General features: G+C 42.7%; 1 protein-coding gene across 2 annotated transcripts; it reads right to left on the bottom strand.

The window, feature by feature from the left end:
* Positions 1 to 1,637: 1,637 nt before the first annotated feature.
* LOC140396928 (probable G-protein coupled receptor 139) lies at positions 1,638 to 8,345 on the bottom strand. Of its 2 annotated transcripts, XM_072485864.1 has the most exons (3): positions 8,143 to 8,345; positions 6,005 to 6,102; positions 1,638 to 3,986 (listed from the first exon to the last, which is right to left on the bottom strand). In XM_072485864.1, exons 1-3 carry the CDS (start codon positions 8,285 to 8,287, stop codon positions 3,948 to 3,950), a joined length of 282 nt encoding a protein of 93 aa, XP_072341965.1. In that variant the 5' UTR covers positions 8,288 to 8,345; the 3' UTR covers positions 1,638 to 3,947. The 2 variants fall into 2 exon arrangements, with proteins under 2 accessions (XP_072341965.1, XP_072341964.1); XM_072485863.1 differs by having other exon boundaries at positions 1,638 to 6,102.
* Positions 8,346 to 20,885: the final 12,540 nt, after the last annotated feature.

Here is a 20,885-nt window from a genome sequence, read left to right as displayed (position 1 = left end):
GGTAGTTTATGATTGTGTGGTTAGTTTATGGATAGTTGGTTAGTGTAAGATGGTGGATTAATGTAAGTGTAGTGGGGCAGTTTGTGTTTGCTGGGTTAATTAATCGATAGTGGATTAGTGAGTGGATTACATTAAGTGTAGTGGGTTAGTGTATGGTTTGTGGATTAGTTTAAGTATAGTGGGTTAGTGTATGCTTTGTGGGTTAGTTTTAAGATTAGTGGGTTAGTGTATGGTTGGTGGGTTAGTTTAAGCATAGTGGGTTAGTTTATCATTGGTGAGTAACTCTTAGCGTACCCGGTTAGTTTAAGCGTAGTGGGTTAGTGTATGGTTGGTGGGTTAGTTTAAGGGTTGTGGGTTAGTGTGTGGTTGGTGTGTGAATTTAAGGGTAGTGGGTTAGTGTAAGGTTGTTGGGTTATTTTAAGTGTAGTTAGTTAATGTAAGTTTGGTGGCTTAGTTTAAATGTACTGGGTTAATGTAAGGTTGGTGGGTCAATTGAAATGTAGTGGGTTAATGTAAAGTTGGTGGGTTAGTTTGTGTAGTGAGTTAATATAAGGTTGGTGGGTCAGTTTCAGAGTCGTGGGTTAATGTAAGGTTGGTGGGTTAGTTTAAGGCTGGTAGGTAGTTCTTGCTTGTTGGGTTAGTTAATGGATAGCGGTCAGTGTTTGGTTGGTAGGTTAGTTTACGTGTAGTGGGCAAGTTTATGGTTGGCTGCTTGGTTAGTTTCAGGGAGTTGGGTAGTTTATCGAGTCTGTGACAGTTTGGATGTAATCAACCCCTTTAAAGTCACTGGACTAAGTGATTCTGTTTGAAACGGGCAGCACGGTAGCACAAGTGGATAGCACTGTGGCTTCACAGCACCAGGGTCCCAGGTTTGATTCCCCGCTGGGTCACTGTCTGTGCGGAGTCAGCACGTTCTCCCCGTGTCTGTGTGGGTTTCCTTTGGGTGATCTGGTTTCCTCCCACAGTCAGATGTGCAGGTTAGGTGGATTTGCCATGATAAAATGCCCTTTGTGACCACAGGGGTTATTGGGTTACGGGGATAGGGTGGAAGTGAGGGTGGAAGTGGGTCGGTGCAGAATCGATGGGCCGAATGGCCTCCTTCTGCACTGTATGTTCTATAAGTATAACTCTAACTTTATCAGCAGTGTGTAGCTGATGATGACTGTAGAGTCCTATTGTGGTTGATGGCACAATTGGAAAATATGTGATTGGTTTGTAGTAGTTACATCAGGTGTTGGTCAAGTGCCTCCCTTACAAGTGTCATTTTAGCTTCAGGGATCTGGAAGAATGCATGCATACAAGAACATTTTCAATCAATTTCGGACCTGGGTCAAACTTGGATTTCTGTTTCGGTTGCAAATGGTGGATCGATTTGTGAAATCTCTGCAAATGTTCAGGCTGTGGATGAGTTTGGCCGGTTCGTTTTGAAGTGTTCCATTATTCTATAATCCCGGTGTTAGCGTATAGTCACTGTGTCAGTTTGTGCATCAGTTGTTACTGTGTAGTCCCGGTATCAGTCACTTTCATTAAGGCAGTTTCTATGAGCTAGACTAATATGGTCAGGGTTTCACAACACAGCTTTTTTTATTCATGTGTGTGTGTGGGGGGAGGTTCAATCAGTCACATAACACAAGACACTCAGATACTATGTTGATTTATTCAAAACAGGAACATCAGGCATAAAATAAAATACTTTTGGCCAAGTGAATTTAATTACGGAAACAGTAGTTACAATTCATTCACTCCCTCTTTCCGACTAATTGATCTACAGTTGTGCTAATTCAACTATTCGTTTGGTGCAAAAAGTACATTTTATGGCGTTTCCAGGATGGCAGCGTGGGCCACTTTCCCTTGGTCGCGACAGGATATCATTGCTGGGTGACAGTGTGCAGGGTACAAAGCTCCTTGGATATGGACGAAACGGACTTAACTCTCCGTCACTGTTATCAAATGCCCACTTGTCCTGAATGATGTGTTTCCTCTGATGTTGCGGTCCTTGAGGTGTGCACACCATTCATTATCGAAATACTCTCAAGTCTGGGAACCAGCAATTTCAAGTGCGAGTATGTTCGAACAGTTCCAATCTACTCTAACAAAGAGATAAAGTGCGCCAATTCTTTACAATTCTGAATCCAGACGCCTGAGCCCACATCCATCCGTTGTGGTTACGTTTGGAATAGGTGGTCAGCTATTGGGGAGTGGAGAAGTCTCTGCGTAATTAAACAGACGACATGTATTGTCCCAGAAAGCGGTGTAGGGGTTGGCTTGGAGGTGGCGGATACTGTGTGTTATGGAAATAGAATTAGTGTGCAGTTCTGGATTCAGTTGATGAGTGTTGGTTAGTTTATTGTTGATTTGTGTGTTTGATCAGTTTGGATGCAGTCGGTTCGCCTCCACAAAAGAGCACAGCGTTCAGACTGTGTGATGTGTTCTCATAGCCCTCTCTCCTCCAACAACCTGCCTTCCTCTGATTCTGGTCTGTTCTTTATCCCTGATTTCCTTTAGCCCAACATTGCTGGCGATTCTCTCAACTGTGTCGTCATAAGATTTGAAATTCCATCCTCAGAGCCCATCGCCTCTATTTAAACCTATGTCTGACCAAATTACATAGACCGGGAGCAGTGCATCATTGACGAGCTAATTCAGTGCTTAGTGGGTGAATAAGGTTGGTAATGAACACTACGTTTTTACAGTTAGTTCAGTGCGTAGCTGATGCATACTGGTGTTTGTGGAGACCCATTGCTGGCTCGATGGGAAAATGTGATTGGTTTGTAGTAGTTATATCAGGTGATGGACATCTGCCCCTACCCCCTCCTTACGTGTTACTTAGCTTCAGTACTTGGAAGAACACATGTATACGAGATGATTTTGTTGGTGTCGGGCGCGTTTGCACATGTGCATCACTTTATTAGCATTATGTCAGTTTATAGGCCATGTTAAGCACAATGGGTCACTGTGCACGCATTAAAGCGCGGGGGAGAGTTGACGTTGCATGATATTGGATCCTTGACTTTCCAGTTGTTCTATGTAAAAACAGTTCGGAAATTTTTGGTCTATGTGTGTTCTGTGATTGAGTTTCTGAAGGGATTGACCATTTTGACAATGGCTCTTGAGTGGGATTTTTATAAGTTGGAAATGCCATTCCGAGGAAAGGAGCTATTTTTGGTGCTCCAATAGCTTGTGATGTTGCCTGAGTTATTGCTGTCTGGTCTCTGGGTGAGGCTGGAATTGTCTTGTATATTGAATGCATCTGTGGTGCTTCCCAGAAGTGGTCAGTTTGTGCAAAGTTGTTTTGAGTATTCACGTTGAAATTGGGGCTCGTCATTGCGTCCCGGTTTTCTGCCCCTCTTGCAGCCAAGGTGCTCCCTCCGCTGCCTTGTCAATTTTGGTTAACGAACGCTGCATCATTTCCAATGTCTCTTTATGAAATGAAAATCGCTTGTCACAAGTAGGTTTCAAATGAAGTTCCTGTGAAAAAGCCCCTAGTCGCCACATTCCGGCGCCTGTTCAGGGAAGCTGGTACGGGAATTGAACCGTGCTGCTGGCCTGCCTTGGTCTGCTTTCAAAACCAGTGATTTAGCCCTGTGCTAAACAGCCCCTGCTGAAGGGAGTCAATGATAGTTTATTGGTTTTGAAAAACAATTGCAATTGTGGAGATTGACAGATTTGTATCTTGTTAATTTATGGCACATTATTTTTGCAGGTGTATCTGTGAATGTGAGTCTTCTCTCTCCAAGTTTCAGGTGAGTGTCGCTTATTACACTGTCTCTTTGGGAGATTTGTTTCTCCGTCAGCATGTTAAGGTACATGTTGTTCCAAGTTCCTTTGAGTCGATGAACTCTTTCATTGTCCTTACTGTTGCAGATGTCAGAGTGCTCACTCTAAGGAATGGAGGAGTGGACACAAAGAAGTGAACCCTTGGGACATGTTGCAACAATTTGGAGATCTCAGAAGACCCTTTGAGAAGTGGTCCTCGATCTATTTAGCTGGAATGGCCAGATGAGAGAGAAAGGTAAGTGTTGGATAGGCTATCAATCGGAATGCACCAATCTAAATACTAAATTCAGTATACTTTTGGCAGGGGATATTTCTCGGACATGGATTGCTGAAATAGTTACTCACTGTCCGCCTTGGAGACAACAATAAAATGCAGCAAGTGGATCATTGAAACCTCAAAAAGAAATTGTATTCATCGTTTAACCATAAAGACTGACCAGTTATTGTCACAATTCATTCCCGTTCACATGCATTTGGTCCACTAAAATTACAGGTACAACCCCAAGGTTCTAGCTGTCTCCAGCTCCATATTCTACCAGATGCACTTAACCTTGTTACTGTTAATTATTATAGAACACTAATATCTCACCAGCTCAGCCCAGGCATTAAATCAAGAATAAGTTTATTTTAAAGGAGAGTTTAAAATAATTCTCAATATCCAATCAAATTTGACAAACAGATTGGTTCAGACAGGAAATTCAGACAGATACTTTTGACTTGTCCTCTTTCATCACTGATGGAAACTGAACAGCAGTTCAGCAACTCATTGAGAAGTGTTTAGAGTGGACAAAAACGGTTGGCTGGTTCGACACAAATGTGCCTGAGGACCAGATGCCTGGTGAATCCAGCCTGCACCAAAACCTAGCCTGGGCTGTGCAGGTAAGCCCCAAAAAATAAGCCCCTCCCATACTTGGGCCTCACACTATTGGGAGTGCTCTGCCTGCACACAACCTAATGTGGACAAGAATGTGTCCAAACCAAAATCCTTCCTTTCTGTGGCACTTAAGAGTCAGATCAGCCTACAACAGAAGCACAGAATGGATTCAGATGGAATTCTCCATCCGAGAAAGACCCTGTCGATTTTCCTTCCTATTTAACTTATCCCAAAGATTTGTCTTTAGTCGATTTTGTATTTACAATAGATTACATAACAATTCTTAAAGTTATTTAGATGTTGTAGTATTTGGGAACCATATTTATGGTCTTTTTGTCTAACTGTTCATCAATTTTCAATATTTTGCAGGTCATGTCGACTCGGTTATCTTATACTGTGAGTAAATTTACAATTTTTGTGGGTTCATTCATATTTAAGAAGTTCTATGCATTGGGGTTTTGTTTATAAGTAGGCAGGCTCTGGAGTGAGACGAAATTGGATAGAGTACAAGTTGGCATTCCACTGTGCTGCTAGAAATCTTCAGTTCTTCACAGCCTTATAGAATTGTACAATTTTATTAAATGGATATTTGATCACGTACGTCAAGTCTTCTCTGAACCTATCCAGAATTACGACATAAATGCAAATTTTTGTGCAGTAGCTCAGGAGTTGAAGCATGAAGCCCATTTCCCTTACAAACTGAGGTAGATATCTTGATGTTTTTCCCAACCAAGATATCTGGCTCAGTATAGAATAGAACACAAGTATGGTCCACAGCAATATAAAATTCCCCGATAGAGCAAACAGCAGGTTCATGCATTTTCTCTGGCTCGCCATCTCAAGGTCACTGGGATGCTCCTCAATGCTGTGCCCCCTCCTGGAACTCAGTGATTCTCTGCTGGTCAATATATGTCTAATTGTTAAAACGTTGAGCAACAAGATCAAAATAAATGGGATTACGGGTGATAGAATATAATGAATAAATGTGATTACAGCCCACGCGATTGAATCCATAGCCCCATCTCTTCCAGCACAAAACAAGGGCGCATTCCGAAACTGATATATATCTGCCAACATAAAATACCAGATGGTGTTCACTAAACTAAACAGTGCAACCATTGCTCCGAGAACCAGGACCGCCGTTTTATCAGTGCAATATTCAGTTCTCAGTTCCTGCCTACAAACCATCACAAATTGATCAAAAATAAAAGCGACTGTGAACCAGACAGAACAGTCTGTGGCTGCATAAAGCAGTATGGCATGGTTGTTACACAAGGGGATGGAGTACATGAACCCAAATTGACTCTGGTAATGTGTAGGAATATGCCTTAATATCAGATCGGTGAAAATTACCAGCAGATCTGCCACGGTCAGAGCTATCAGGTACCGAGTCACATGTTTGGAGAGTTCACACTTTTCCCGATACAGGATCACAATCGTCAGTGCATTACCTGTTGGACAGGGAAATAAACAGGAAAAATAGACATCAGCCTTGGAGGAAAAAATGGTGGTTTGATAGCTTCTTGTAAAATTTGCAGTTTTGTTGCTCCATTCAATGTTGGGATTATTGTGCCTGTGGCAGAACCTTTTTGTCTGAGAAAATATTTGAATCAAGACAGAAATGAATCACATTTTAACATCACAAATAATGGGATTCTAATCGATGAGATCACTCTCGAAAAGGTTCACAACCCTCTAGGCACTGTCGTTTTCGGTATCCATTTGTAAATAATTGTATGATTCTTGGATTTCTGTTAGTTGACAACATCGGATTCCCTTGCAACATTAATAAACTTGGATCGAATAAAGTTATTAATTTGGTCTCTGCAAAATGTAGTCCATATCAGAGATCAGTGTTTATGCAGCCCATAGCTCCCAATGTGAATATTAGTACTGTGTTTGAATTTGCTTTAAGTATTTGTGGTATCTCAATCTCTAGTAGAGACCATTCAGTGTTAGAAACTAGGAATAGATCAGAGAATTTTTCTAATACTGACAAATTAGGAATAGTGAATGATGTGAGATTTGAAGACCATATACTGAACCCACAGATAAAATCGGATTAACAAAAGTTAATTTAAATGTTAATGCAATATCGACACGAATTAGAGCGCTGAAATACAAAAAGGTGCAATTTAGAGTAGACCCAATCTGGAAGAATTGGTTCCTGGCACTGAGGAAAATTCACCACAGATTCATCTAAATAAAATTGGGGTTAGTGATTACATTATGAGCAAAGGTACTTTAGACTAGGCTTATGTTCCTTGAATATTCACGATAAAAAATTGTTCTAAGTGATGCATTTGAGATGATCGGAGGTTAGAGAGAGAAAAATACTCTTGTCTGATCTCAAGAATGAGGCATAACTGTAATATCAGGGTCAATGTCAGAAGGCAAAGTGTGGTGGAAATATAGAATTTTCCTGAAGTACAGATCAATTGAATTCTCAAAGTTGAGATCCTTTGATTATTACAAAGGCTGCAGAAACTCAAAATCAGGGTCAAATTTGTAGGTTGTACAATAATGTTCAACAGTAGGAATCCAATCCTGTTTTGTTATGTACGTGCATCAACTGTTCCACAACCAAGGTGGCTATAATAATAGATCAATCTGGACTTACTGGAAAACGCAAGTGTTTGCAAAGCTTCTACTTCACATTTCTACCTCATTTGTGATACATTCTGGGGTCCCTAAATATGAACGTTCCCAGGTGGCCCAGTAACTATAGTCCAAAGATGTGCAGGTTAGGTGGATTGGCCATGATAAATTGCCCTTAGTGTTGGGTGGGGTTACTGGGTTATGGGGATAGGGTGGGGGTGTGGATCTTGGGTAGGGTGCTCTTTCCAAGAGCAGGTGCATACTAGATGGGCCGAATGGCCTCCTTCTGCACTGTAAATTCTATGAAATCTATGAAATCTATTGACTGATGCCAGTGTACACTGCATGCATGTTTACTATTCTAGATAGTCTTTACAGATATTATTTTCATGAAGCAATCTCTTCTCAACTCACAGCCTCCCCCATAGAACCACAAATGCATTCCCCTATAGATTAATTTTAATATTTTGTCACATTCCAGCACTGCGTGTAAATGTATAAATGTATCATCCTTGACAGCGATGCCTTGTAAATGCATGTCCCATTTCAGGGACTGTCTAAAATCTCTCTCCAGGATATCTTCAAATATATATTCCATCCCAGGGAGATTGGTGAATGTATATTCGTGCTGGCGTTCTCGGTCCATGTATCTCACTCCACAGTATACCCCCGTGGTGCACATTAGCAGAATCACTAATCCAACATTACCCATTTGCGGGAGTACTGTATACAAGTCCCATCCCAGCTGACCAAATAATAGAAAATAACAATATAGCAAGATTATATCAGTAATTGAGATTTCAGAAAACCCAATAATTTTGTGGATACAAGTATTAAAGACAAACAGTTAACAGTTAAACAAGGTTCAGGAATTTACAGCAGAACAGACTTACCAATCACACCTATGGCAGCGAGGATCGGATAGTAAATCTGTTCGATGTTATGAAACACATCTAGTGTCCCATGTTTTGGTGGTATTTCCCTGCGAAAATGCATTGCAGTATTATTCCATTCTATTGCACTTAGTTTCTCATCCATTTTTGGGAGACTCCAATTGATTGATATCAGCGTCTGATGAGTCTTGACCTCAATGTAAAGCTGGAAATGCACGTTAGTGCTAGATACTCCAACCGGGAATATGGTGCAGAGGATTGAAGAATTCGCTTATATATAGCAAAAGGGAACCTTTCTGTTCCGCTCAACCAGGAACATTGTGTTGACTAAGACATACTGAGAAATCTGTAACATTGTAACGTCCATTTAGTTCAATAAATAGCCACAGTTAATTGGCACCCAAGTAGCAACTGTCATAATATCAGAAATGTTTGAGTACTCTCTACCTCAGGAACATTATCCGGATATTGACACACTCGGGGAATCCTGACAGTTTCTCGGAGATTCCCGTGATTAACACAATTCACGAAGAAACCCGTATCAACACTAAATCCCAATCGTGTACATTCTGTAATATTGGCTAGTCACCACAGTCTATCCACGCTGAAATTAATGTTGGAACATCGAGTATTGACTGAAAAAACATTCAGTAACATTCTCCAAATTGTAGCCACCTCCCAGGGACCTTCCGGAGGCCACGAGACATCCCCCAAGACGAATTGCAAATATTGGTCCGTTCCATTTTCCCAGCTAAAGACATTGCCAAAATCACCCCATAAATATAGACATTGAGGGCCCCTGGAAGTCATTGCTGGGCAACCTCTATGAATGGAGTGCACGTAGCAAGGGCGATGAAGTGAGGTGCATGCTGATTGCTCACAACATTGACTGCGAGAGCCGTGCACTGTGTGCACGTCTAAATATGTATTTTGTTTTTACCATTTGAAGTTGATGATAGCGCCATTCATATATGTATGATTAAGGATTTTCTATAACTCGTTAGGAAATATTCGGCGTGTATTAAATGTATTCATGGGGTCACGGTTAGTAATCCAGCCCAATTTCAATCTTGAGCTGAGGGAGGACCAGTCACGCAGCCCACTCGCTAGTCTAGGTTGCCAATCACTGCTCTTATGTATACGGCCTTCCTCAGAACATGTTTTAAAGGACTGACAGACTCCGGACTCCAGAATTACCCGTCACAATTCCATCCAAAGCATGCTGCCAATATTAATGGTATACCGATAATTATTGGCAATAAACCATATAAATGCAGTGGCACTCTCTGATGCCAATAAAAATGGCCGCATGACTGCAATAGGTTTGACCACACACGTGTACACGCGCACACATACGGGCAAACATCCAGAAACACACACACAAGCATACACAATCTCACTCACTCCCCAATTGTACATCAAGTTCTTTATCCCCAGACCACCAGCAATAAATCTCAGGTGTTAGGTACCAGGGAGCTGGAATGAACAATCCAATACGAGATGACACAACCCAGGGGCTCATGGTGATAAAACACTTTCCTGTAAAGCATTTCACATCCTCAAAATGGATCTAAGAACCCAGAAACTCTCGTATGATACACCCGAGATCCCACAAGGTACCTATGGTGCCGACTTATATCCCAAAAAGTCCTGCAGTACAGTTGACATTGCAGAGTACTGAAATCCCTCTGCAAGACATTTCACAGGTCATCAACTCCTTTTAATACACTCCACAGCACAGAGACGCCATCGAAGCGAATGTCCCAACCAAAAGGCCACTTGAAAATGTATGCCCCCGATCATGAGACCCTGTAATAAAACTGGCAAGCTAGTGACCAGACCTCGAACACATCTCAGACGCCAGAACCCGCTGTAATAGACTACATCACAAGGTCCTTATTAAAAGCGTCCAATGTTATGGACAAAAAAAGAACACAGAAAACCAACGAGTGCTCTTTTTGACTGTCCTTGAATTCATCTGCATGATAATTATTGCCTTCTGTCCTTGTGCTGGGGAGAGAGTGGATAGTGCAACATGTAACAGAGACAGGGGACTGGACGGCATGAGGCGGAAGATTAATGCGGAGTGTAGCTCCGAAAATGCTGGCAATGCTCAGCTGGTGAGACATCAACTGTGGGAAGAGTACGAGAGTTTACACTTCAGCTCAGCACCCTTGCAACAGAACTGGTAAAAGAACAGATTGTCAGGAACTACGCAGACAGAGAAGTAATGGGAAAGAGAGTAATGGGAAAGAGAGGAGAGTCTGTCACAGCCTCTACACCGAGAGAGCGAGAAAGGACTGACGGTGCAAGACAAAGGAGATGGCGATGGAACAAGTAAAGGCGTAACAGTCAGGTCAAGTGCAGGTAGAAAGTGTGTACGAGGGAGCTGCGGGACGTGAAACATGCTCCAGGAAATGGCAAGTTGGCGAGGTCGGTGACAGAAAACCAGCTTCCCCGGAAATCCCTGTTCCCTGGGGATAACAATCCCCTCATCTCCAATCTCAGCATGACTGAAATCTCTATCTGTTCCCATCCTAATCCCTGTATCTACCCAAGACCGTGGCAACATGTTTGTTCAGCTGTGCTGCCCACAATATTACGTAAGTAGCTATCTTTTTTATTGTCACAATTAGGCTTACATTAACACTGCAGTGAAGTTTGTGAAAATCGCCTGGACGCCACAACCCAGCGCCTGTTCGGGTAGACTGGGGGTAATTCAGAAAGTCCAATTCACCCAACAGCGCTTCTTTCAGGCAGCTGAATCGTAACAAATGGCCAGTAAAGTTTAAGCGTGATTTTCTTGCTTGTGTTCAATTATTTTCTTTTTCTGCCTCCCATTCAGTTTCTTAACTGTTATCAACTTGCCATACTTTCAACAAGGATTTGCCATACTTTCAAGAAGGATTTGCAAGCATGTATCACCAGAGTCTTCTACCCTTGCACTTCTCTAAAATACTGCCATTTGGATTGACATGTTGTTCCATGTTGCCTCCCTCAAGGAGTATTCGTTTTGTTATAGAACATATTTTGGACAAAGGGATTAACTGTATCGGTTTGTGTGGTGGCTTGTAATTATTGCCACACCTCAGGGGCCATAATTGTGCAACTGGTAAAAGAACATTGTCAGCAACCACGTAGACAGAAGTAATGGGAATGAGAGGAGAGTCTGTCATAGCCTCGACACCGAGAGAGCGAGAGCCTCACTGTTCTAAAAAGATTTTCCTTTGAATGAATTAGTCAGTGCCAGGGAGAGCATCACCCCCAACACCAGTCGGGACCAAGGAATCGACAGAGAACGAATAGGTTTGCATGTTAGAATAGTGAATACAACCATAATTACAATGCAACAGAGGCATCCTAAACCATTAGAGCTACTTATGGGCACTTTGACATGGAAAAGGTATACTATTCCTCTTTGCTACTGTCGACACCCTAATTCTCGAAATGTGCTATGAATTGGTTTAGCAGCTTGTTGTTTGTTAATTTAATTTCTCACTGCAGTTAACTCTGCTGTAAACAAAACAAGGCGATTGTGATAAAATATCGGGCATTAAAAAATACATGGATTGAAGCAGGGCTTCATGGATTCATTCACGAGATCTGGGTATCAATGGAAAAAACAGCTATTCCCAATTGCCCTCGAATTGAATGGTTTTCTGGGTCTTTTACGGGGCAGTTAAGAGTCAATCACTTCATCAACGGGACGTTTGCGAGCCTAGGGGCACTGGAGGAGAAGTTAGAGTTACCCCCAGGAAATGCCTTTAGATATATGCAGGTGAGGGCTTTTGTGAGGCGACAGGCGAAGGAATTCCCGTTGCTCATGGCACAATAAGTTCAAGATAGGGTGATCTTGGGTGTATGGGTCAGGGAGGGCAAGGTGTCGGAAATACACCAAGAGTTGAAAGAGGGGGAAGCGCTGGTAGAAGAGTTGAAGGGTAAATGGGAGAAGGAGCTGGGGGAGGAGATCGAGGAAGGTCTGTGGGCTGATGCCCTGGGTCGGGTTCATTCCTCCTCCTCGTGTGCCAGGCTCAGCCTGATACAATTTAAGGTGGTCCACAGAGCGCACTTTAAGGGGGCGAGGTTGAATAGGTTCTTTGGGGTAGAGGACAGATGTGGAAGGTGCTCAGGGAGCCCGGTGAACCATGTCCATATGTTTTGGTCATGCCCGGCACTGGAGGGGTTCTGGAGAGGAGTGGCGGGAGCAATATCTCAGGTGGCGAAAGTCCAGGTCAAGCCAAGCTGGGGGCTAGCAATATTTGGGGTGGCGGACGAACCGGGAGTGCAGGAGGCGAAAGAGGCCAGCATTCTGGCCTTTGCGTCCCTAGTAGCCCGGCGAAGGATCTTGCTAATGTGGAAGGAGGCGAAGCACCCCAGCCTGGAGGCCTGGATAAATGATATGGCTGGGTTCATAAAGTTGGAGGATTAAGCTCGCCTGGAGGGTCTGTGCAGGAGTTTTACAGGCGGTGGAAACCGTTCCTAGACTATCTCGCGGGGTGTTAGAGGAAGGTCGGTCAGCAGCAGCAGCAACCTTGGGGGGGGGGGGGGGGGGGGGGGATGAGCAAGAGATAACATGAAGGGTTGGGGAAACCGGCACGTACGGGTGAGGGTCAGTGTACAAAGCTGTGTAAATATATCATTTTGCCATGTATATATCTTGCTCTGCGTGATTTCTCGTTTTTTTTTTGTTACGGGGGTGGGGGTTATGGTTTGTAAGGGAGAAAAAAAGTGATATAATATATTAATATATATATATATATATATATATATATATTTTTTTTTTAAAGAGTCAATCACATTACTGTGGTTCTGAAGTCATATATAGGCTAAACCAGGTAAGCATTGCAGATTTCCTTCCCCAAATAACATTAGTGAATCAGAAGGGAATTAGTTATGGAAAATAAAGAAATAGGATGCGAATTGGGCAGGCATGTTGTACCTGCATCCATTGTAGAGGATACATATACGATGCTAGATACAAGTCGGAATCAAGAGATGGAGACTTGGCTGATGGAGTATAATGTGGGGAAATGGGAGCTCGTCTATTTTGTCCACTTGTCCTATAGAGAAGCAGATTATTTTATTACATCGAGATTGATGAGCTCTTGCCTCCTGAGGGATCTGGGTGAGCTGGTGCATGACTCACAAAAGCTGAGGATACAGCTACGGCGAGTTATTAGGAAGGCCAATATAATGTTATCACTGATTGAAAGGGTAATGAAGATATCAGTAGATATGTACTGTAGTCGTGCAGGATGTTGCTGAGGCCACGTGTAATACTGTTCTGGTCTCCTTATTCAAGAAGCGATTTAAATACATTAGAAACAGATTAGAAAAGATTCACTAGACTGAAAACTGGAATGGGGAGGGGCGGTTATCTTATTAGGAAAGGTTGGTTAGGCTGTGCCTGTATTCATTGGAATGTAGAAGATTGATCACATTGATCATTTCAAATACGAGAGGCAGGTCAAATTATTGGAAATCTATATTATTGGAATTATAAAGAACATCAAAGAATGACAAAAAGATTGAGGGGAAAAATCACATAGGACTATCTGTTAATATAAAGACGGAGTGTAAAAGTTTCTACAGGTGTTTAAATAAAAGTTAACAACCTGAATATTGGTTTAATACAAAGTGCGCCTGAAGAACTGGAGATGGAAAGTAGGGCTATAGCAGATACTTTGCCTTGGTCATCACTATAGAGGACACATGTAACATTATAGAAATGGCTGTAAATTACCAAATGGAAGACAGGAACGAACTCAGGAAAATTCAGTCACCAAGTAAATGGTATTGAGAAAACTATTGGGCTCTCAGGCAGACAAATCCCCTGGGCTGGGTGGAATTCACCCTCAAGTCTTGAAAGAGGTGGATGAGATAGTTGATGAATTGCAAATTTCCCTGGATTCGAGTGACGTTCCATTCGATTGGAAGATAACAAATGGAACACTTTTCAAAAGGGGAGACAGAAAGCAGAAAACTACAGGCCAGTTAGACTAGCATCTGTCAGTGAAATGTCAGAAGCCATTATAGAAGATACTTTAGCAGAGCATTTGGAAAAACAAAGGCAATCAGGAAGAGTCAGCTTGGTTCAATGAAAGATAAATCATGTTCAACCAATTTATTGGAGTTCCTTCAATGAGCCACGTGCTGTGGATAAAAGAAAACTGGAGGATGTATTGTCCAGGATTTCCAGAAGGCATTTGATAAGGTGCCACAAAGGTTATTGCATAAAATAAAAGCTGGGGTGTAGGAGGTAAAATATCGGAAAGAATTGAAGATGAACAGATTTGTCCTGATATTGTCTGGTTGGCAGGATGTGGTGAGTGATGCAAGTGCTGGGGCGTCAAGCTTTTTCAAGTTATGTAAATGCCTTGGATGAAGGGGATGAAGGGACTGAAGGTATGGTTATGGCTAAATTTTCTGATGACACAAAGATAGGTAGGAAAACAAAGTGAAGTGAAGAGGACACAAGGGTACTAAAGGACGCAGATAGGTTAAGTGAGTGAGCAAAACGTACAGGGAGTTTTAAAAGTACAAAATAATTTGCAAATGAATTAGATTTTACACAATGGGTTGATAAGATCGGCTTGGTATTATTTGAATGGACGGTGGAATCGGATTAGGCAGGCATTTTCAAAAGACAATTTGGTATGTGAATATTTTAAAAGAAGCAACTTCCAGGGTTCTGGGCAAACACGTGTACACAACTGATGCTCTTTCAATGAATCACATTGGGCAGAGCGAATCGCCTGGTCCTTCTCCCCTCTGTTCTATACTCCGAATCAGACATTCCGAATGGAAAATATCGCACTTTCAAACCCCAAATATATTACTTACACATGGGTTGACAACCTCCCTCATGCCACGTTAGCAGAGAAAGTACCTTTAGTTCCCAAATGAGGAGGAACTTCTTCACCCAAAGGGTTGGGAATCTGTGGAATTCCCTGCCTATTGAAGCAGTGGAGGCTATTTGTTTTTAAGGTAAAGATAGATCGATTTTTGAACAGTAAAGGAATTGGGGGCTAGAGTCCACCGAATGATAATTCATGATCTTATTGAATGGCGGAACAGGTTGAGTGCCTCGATCTCGCATACCATGCAATGCTACAATTACAGACTCTCTTGGTTGGAGTAGACCATCAGACCTGAACCAGTTCACCGTTGCGTTTGGAGACCTGCAGTAAATATCAGCACAGTTCCAGGATCCCGCAGCTGTCTAAATGCATCTCCTCCAGTTAATGATGTCAGTCCACGGATAAATGGCTCAGTTTTCCCCAGTGCTTAAAACCCCCATCATTAATATCCGGCAGAGCCGACATAAAGATCGCAGGACCATGACTACTAAACATTTCACCCCACCCTGAACCCTGCAGTCATACAATCGGACAATGCAAAAAAAAAACTCCATTGCCACTGTAGATTAATGTACCGTAGTTAATTCCTTTCACTATTCTCACCGCCAAACAGTCCTGGCGATCAATTGGGCTCAGTGTCCGCTATAAACATACGCTGTATGTGAAACACGGACAGGAACTTCACCAGTCCCCTGTGGAAGGCGAGTAGAAAATGAGCGGCCTATGTTTTTAAATGTTCCCCTCCTTTCGGTTATTAGTGTGCAGACCTTAAAACGATTAATCGCTGTAGTTTCTAAGACTTTTGTTTCTTGCCCCCACCCAAGCTTATGCAGACTGACCTTCATCAATTGCTTACCTGGCACATACATTTTTGTTGTTTTGCGATGTGTTGCTCCGGTTTGGGGCTAACAAAAGGAAGTTCCCAGAGAAATTACTAAATTATGAACACTGCTTTATATTACTCAAGTTGCGATTCGAGCACTCCAGCTGGTTAAAACAACATACCCAGATGTTCAGTAAAAAGATCTGTGTGAGTGGAGCAGATTTAATACAATTACAAAAACGAGACACAAAATTAGGGAAACAATTTTTACACAGCCAATCTGGAATGCACTGAGGATGGTGGAAGCATATTTAATAATCTTCTAAATATAAATTGGATAAGTACTAGATTGGGAAATTTTGCAGTGCTAATGGAATATCTGCGACCATCTATTGTTCCCATTGGTATTTGGTGATAGATGTGTTCAACAACCCACAACTTCACTTTTATTTGTCCACAGCCAAATATTTGTTTAAATATAAAGAGATACTACCTTAATTTGTCAAGAGCAAGTCATGTCTAACAGACCACCTTTCTTCGTCATTGTGTCTCAAGACAGGTTACAGATTTTTTTAAAATCTTTCATTGGAGTGACATTGCTGCTTCGGCTAGCATTTGGTACCCAACCCTAATTGCCCTCCCACAAGGTGAAGGAGGTCCACTTTTGTATTTATCAACTACAGGGGCACTCAGTGCTGTTGGGAAGGAATTTCCAGGATTTTGACCCAACAGTTAAGGAACGGTGATATAGCACCAAGTCAGGATGGCATACGACTGTGGGGAGCTTGCAGCTGGGCGCATTGCCCAGTGTCTGTCACCCCTTGTTACACTGCTGTAATTGAGGCCCTGATCAAATTTGCACACCCTCTACCTCTTTGCCTATTTCACCTGAAGATTATGTACCCTGGAACCTCGAGCTGCTAACTTTGCCCCTCTCTCAATCATGTCAGTGACAACAATATCATATCCCCATGTTTTAATTTGTGCCCTCAATTCATCTGCCTGGTTAGTCAGACTCCGCAATCTGGCCAAACTCCCTGGTAACACTGGTCCAGACATTGTACCTTCCTAACTCACTTGATGTCTCCTCTATTGTCCACAATCTACTGTCCACCCTGTATAGGTCCAACAGCCCCCCAAAACGGTCTATCTGTCCAAGAAATGTAAAGCCCTCCCTCTTGCCACGCATTCATCTAGACTAACCTATTTCTATACTCACTAGCACGTGGCACCGAAAGTAATCCAGAAATTACAAACTTTTTTTTTTTTTTTTTTTAAAAACCTACTTCCTGGCTCCATAAATTTTGCATTCAGGACTTCATCCATTTTCTTGCCTTTATTAGTAATATGTTCTATGTCGGTTGCCCTCTCCCTTCGTGTGCCCTGCAGCTGTACAGTGACATAACTGACCCGAGCACCAACGTAGCAGCATGCCATCCTGGAGTCTCTTTTTGCAGCCACAAACACTTCTGTTCCTCTTAATTGAATCTCCAACCACGATCGCCCTGACATTCTTCCTCCTCTTCCCCCCCCCCCCCCCCCCCCGCCCCCCCCCCCTCCTGTGCAGCAGACCTACCCGTCGTTCCTTGAAGTTGGCTGCCACTTTCCCCTACACAGTCGTCGCCCAACAGTATATCTGTTAGAAAGAGGGATAGCTACAGAGGACCCCGACTTGATCAGCATTGTGGATGCTTCAGTGAATTGACCCTCCTGCATGCAGTTCACCAGTAGCTGCAGTTGGATACTTCCTGCACACGGGTCCAGTGACAATGGAATCCATAATTTGCCATGTAGTAGAACAGGAGCACATCATGGATGCAAGCTCTCCTGTCATGACTACCTTCAGCTGTATGTAGAATACTATTACTTACCACACTCTGGCCAACTTAATTTCCTTACCCATACTTCTTTACTTAATAATGACTCCTGGTTTACACGTGTGTCGTTTGTTATTCCCCTCCAAAGAAAAGAAAACACGTTTTATACTCACTGCTGTTTCACTGTGAAGCTGAAGCAAAGGAATAAGATTGTGTGTATCGGAATATCAGCTGTCTCTGCTCCTCCCTGCCTGAGCTCCATCCTCAAGCCTTTTCACTTCACCCGCACGTCAATGGAGATAAACAGGCACCGATTAGTGTCTCTAGGCCGCAAATTACCCTGGAAACTGGATTGAATCAGTTGCACAATTAAGCAGCCACAGTTAAGTGACTCTGCCGATTCCTGTTTGAGGAATGCAATTAACCAAGATCAGCTTTTAATTACACAATTAAACTACTTCAGCTTTCAATTAACCCTGAAAATAAAGTTTCATTACAAACTCCACCCAACTCCAAAATACTCACCCAAACAGGCACATTTAGCGCACAATCTGGAAACTATAGGATACCTCAAGTAGTTGGACTTTCCACTGCCACCTGCGATCCAGCAACATTACCCAGGATAAATTGTGCTCCTGAAAAAGGTAATATCTCCATTACTCCGACCACTTTTAGCCAGCCTAACCTTTTCTTAGATAATGGCACCCTCACCAGTAATCCCACATTACCACCTTTTCCTGGAACACTCCTTCCCAAACTACACATCTGCTTATTGCTCACCTCACGATTGACTTGCTACTGTATCCCTAAAGATCTTAGCCTCATTTCTCCAGCTTTCACACACGAGTAAACCTTGCCCTCTATAAATAAAGTCTCTTTAAAGGACTTTTTTTCCATCAACTTCCCATCAACGTCGCTAACTATTTAAAGACACTCTTCCCAGTACGCGTAAAACACAAACACTGCCACTTCTCATCACTCACTAAGTTTCCTTCTTACCCCAGCTTCCAGCTTCAGACTGAACATGTAAACTTAACTTCTAAACTAATTCGTAAATTCTGCCATTTCTGCTACCTGTCTCGTGGTCTTAACCTTGGCTATTAATAATTCTCACCACTGCAGATCAATATTTAGTATGCACTTACTGTTTTTCTCATCATAATCCCTAGATAACGGACACATTTTCGAAAATAGATTTTAAAAATGCTTCCTTAGCAGTGCGTTAACACATTCCCACTAGGAAATGGATTAGGAAAGGTTACTCCCTCCTATGGACTTTCCTCAGTTTCTGCCTTTAACTCCAACATTCAAGTTAATATTCTCAATGTTTTTCCAATTCCCTCCCCTTCAGGTCTATTCTCTGCAGTTCAAATACTCACCTTTCCCCCTTGCTTCGAATGCAAATGGTCTGTCGTTTCATTTGTAACTGGACCTCGCTAATTCGAATGATTCTAGCCATGACCCAGGCTGTTTCTGGCATTCCTTCCAAGTTTGAAAGCTGACCGATTGCTTCCATTATCTGTACCATACTCACCCCTGCAGTTAACTTGCCCGCCATTGCCCGCCAATTTCAAAGTTTGGCTTCAAACACCCTTAAGAACCAGAGTTATTTCTTGAACATCCAGAACCCAAACAAGTCATTCCTTACTAACTGACACACCTGAAAGCAATAGCTCCTCACACCTCGTTGTCTAAATCCAGTAATCCCAAACTGAATGGAATTCACGTTATACATGGCTCTGCTTCACACGCCATGTTTCCAGCTAACTGAGTTAACAGACGATGAAAACCTGGTTACCGTTGGATTGATATTCTCCTTTGCCCAGGATGCTGGGGAGAATTCTCCAACTGCACTCCGCTTGAGGTGACAAGCTTCCGTTTACCCTCAACTGTTCTGATCCATGCATTAGTGCGGTCAATTGCTTCAGCAAAAATAGAGCCACCGGATTTATCCCGAGACAGATTCACAATAAGATGGCAACTAAGACAGGAAGATAAAGCAGCATCACATACTAGCGAGTCAAGGAGAGGATGGTAAATTTCACCAAATTCCCATTTCATTCCATCCCATAGTGCGATATATACCCTTGAAGCGAAAGTACAGTATACATTTCAGATCCCAAACCCTGGAAGCACGATTTACCATTACAATCCAGGTCTCAGATTCCCATGGCCTAATGCACAAACCTGCTCATCACACCTTGTGCCGGAGGTGATGTCCCCATTGTGGGACAATATATTGAAAACACACTTCACGTTTTGATACGGTTCACATCGGCGGCTCTTCTGAACGTGGTTTGGATGGTTGGCAGAAGGGTCTATTCTTACCCCTACACGGAGAACAAGATAACACATTTTAAGGACAATTTATAGGATAACAAACTTGGATGGACACCAAGTCATTTAGCAACATAATACAGATGGATTTTACAAGGCTGACCCACTTGCCTGATTTCCACCCCAAATCATTGGTACTCCCCTACGCTGAATTTTGTGCTAAAGAAACATCTCAATATGCTGCTCGGGTGTGTTATTAAACCAAATGACACGGAGTCTATATTAAAGCAAATGAGAGCCGGAGTGAAGAAAATTAATGCCTTAAGGGAGGTGGGAAGGCAGAGAGGTATAGGGAGGAGATTCCAAAGCTGACAGCCAGCTGAACTATTACCGGTAATGCTGGGTGGGTAAAGAGGGTGATGTCAGAGAGTTGCAAGGTCACAGGGGATTTGAAAACAAACATGAACATCTAACAAGAAGGCGTTGTCGGAGAGGGAACTAATCTAGGCCAGCGAGCACAAAGGGGTGATAGCAGAACTAGACTGAGGCGAATTCAGATGCAGGCAGCTGAAACTACCGTCACTTTGAGAGCCGAAATGCTCAAGCAATCGGACAACCCCATTAGTCTGGCACCCATGTACCAAACTGGGAACTAGTCTGTTAGGAGCAGAAATAAGCAGCAAATCACATTTGCTGGGACTGGAGAAAAGGTTATTGGTATCTAATGGAATGGATATATTCAAGTAAAATCTTGGTCAAGAATAGGGCCACACATGTGAATTTTTTCCTGCTGAAGACATGTTAAATCTTAACTGCTGAAGTATATCCAGATGTGGAGATATTAGTACTTGCAGCTGTTTCCTGATTGTAGGAATAGGAACGCCAGGCGACCAGCAGCCACTTTACTTAAGGCAAGCAGGGTACAGAGCCATTGCAATAGCACCCAGCGCCTCCAACTCTGCAGGT

This window comes from Scyliorhinus torazame, chromosome 20 (genome assembly GCF_047496885.1).
Source record: "Scyliorhinus torazame isolate Kashiwa2021f chromosome 20, sScyTor2.1, whole genome shotgun sequence".
Lineage (NCBI taxonomy): Eukaryota > Metazoa > Chordata > Chondrichthyes > Carcharhiniformes > Scyliorhinidae > Scyliorhinus > Scyliorhinus torazame.
Note: the sequence above shows the minus strand (reverse complement) of the source record. Positions and strands in the feature narration are given on the sequence as shown.